Here is a 1,331-nt window from a genome sequence, read left to right on the forward strand (position 1 = left end):
GAATGAATCAGAGAGCAGGAGGTTTGCAGAAAAATTAATTTATTGAAAACAGGCGAGCAGCACATTACACAAGATCATGGGGAGGGTTTGAGCAGCCTCCGGAGTTCAGGATGGGTGTGTGAAGTCCACATTGGGGAATTTTAAAGGTGGACTTGGCATCCATGGTGACTTCTGCTGATGGGGACACCTAGGAATTTGGTGAGGTGGTGATAGACATCTGCTTGCGTATCTCAGTGTATCCAAATGGTAAGACATAAAAATCACTGTTGTCACCTTATGAAAAAATCTATTTTTCTTTCAACTTGAATAAAATGCAGAATAGGCGCTTAGGCTCCAGAGTGTTGTTCTGTGGGTACAGAGGGGTTTCAGCAGCGGGAGGTCCTGCAGATGGTGCGGCAGGGAGCAGGCTGGCAGCAGGAGGGGCGGTAGCAGGGGGACTGCACAGAGATGGGCCGGCAGCAGGTGGAGGCCCAGCAGCGGGGCCGGCAGACCACGGCCGTGCAGGACGTGGGGCAGCAGGTGATGGGGCGGCAGCAGCCCTCCTGCAGGGAGCACGGGTCACAGCAGAGGGGGCGGCGGCTGGGCTCGCAGATGGTGCGCGTGTAGCGGGGCACGCAGGTCACGGGGCGGCACACGGTGGTCCGGCAGGACACGGGGCGGCAGCAGCAGGGGTCGCGGCTGAAGCAGGGCTGGCAGCAGCCTCCCCCAAGGCTCCGGGAGGAGAAGGAGGAGCCACAGCAGGAGCCGGTCATGGTGGTGTCTGGGCTGGGCTGGGTTGGGCTGGTGAGAGGAGTTGAGTGTTCTCAGGTGTGAATGCCTTCCTCCTGCTCTGCGCCCTTTATATACCCTGGCCCGGTGCTGATGACCCCCAGGACACACGGTCATTTCCTTGTTAATCTTCTGACCAATTAAGTGAGGATTTTAGCCTTGACTAATGCTGTTTTTGGTAATCCTTCGCCTCATACATATCCACGCACTCACACCAAAAATATTCGTTTTCTCCTAGTGTTTATTCTAACCAAATTTAGACATTGGATTGGATTCTGATGAATTTCTCTTTGAAATATTGTTAACTCATAAAAGGAAAAGAATGTGTTTTCTAAATTAGAATAGTATCTAATCACTGTGCCCTTTGGACCTGAAGTTAGCATTTTGTTCCTTGACTTCAAAGATTCTCGTAATTACCACCAAACAGTGACTTGCCTTGTTTACGCCCATGCTCATGACAGCGACAGGTTAATAGCAGCACTCCAGTGCAGACCAACAGCCACGCTGCCCAGATGTCTCCTTCCAAGACTCACTGAAAGACAAGTTTGTGGATTTTCGTATGA

General features: G+C 52.0%; 1 protein-coding gene across 1 annotated transcript; it reads right to left on the reverse strand.

Annotated features, from left to right (window-relative positions):
- Positions 1-365: 365 nt before the first annotated feature.
- Positions 366-788, reverse strand: LOC131417461 (keratin-associated protein 2-1-like). The gene has a single exon (XM_058560927.1). The coding sequence runs from the start codon at positions 750-752 to the stop codon at positions 366-368; it is 387 nt and encodes a 128-aa protein (XP_058416910.1). The 5' UTR covers positions 753-788.
- Between the last annotated feature and the right edge of the window lie 543 nt (positions 789-1,331).

The sequence above is a fragment of the Diceros bicornis genome, chromosome 18 (genome assembly GCF_020826845.1).
Source record: "Diceros bicornis minor isolate mBicDic1 chromosome 18, mDicBic1.mat.cur, whole genome shotgun sequence".
NCBI classification, from domain to species: Eukaryota; Metazoa; Chordata; class Mammalia; order Perissodactyla; family Rhinocerotidae; genus Diceros; species Diceros bicornis.

Bases quoted from the DNA above. Each gene is read 5' to 3' on its own strand.
- LOC131417461 (XM_058560927.1), bottom strand. From the start codon at position 752: ATGACCGGCTCCTGCTGTGGCTCCTCCTTCTCCTCCCGGAGCCTTGGG.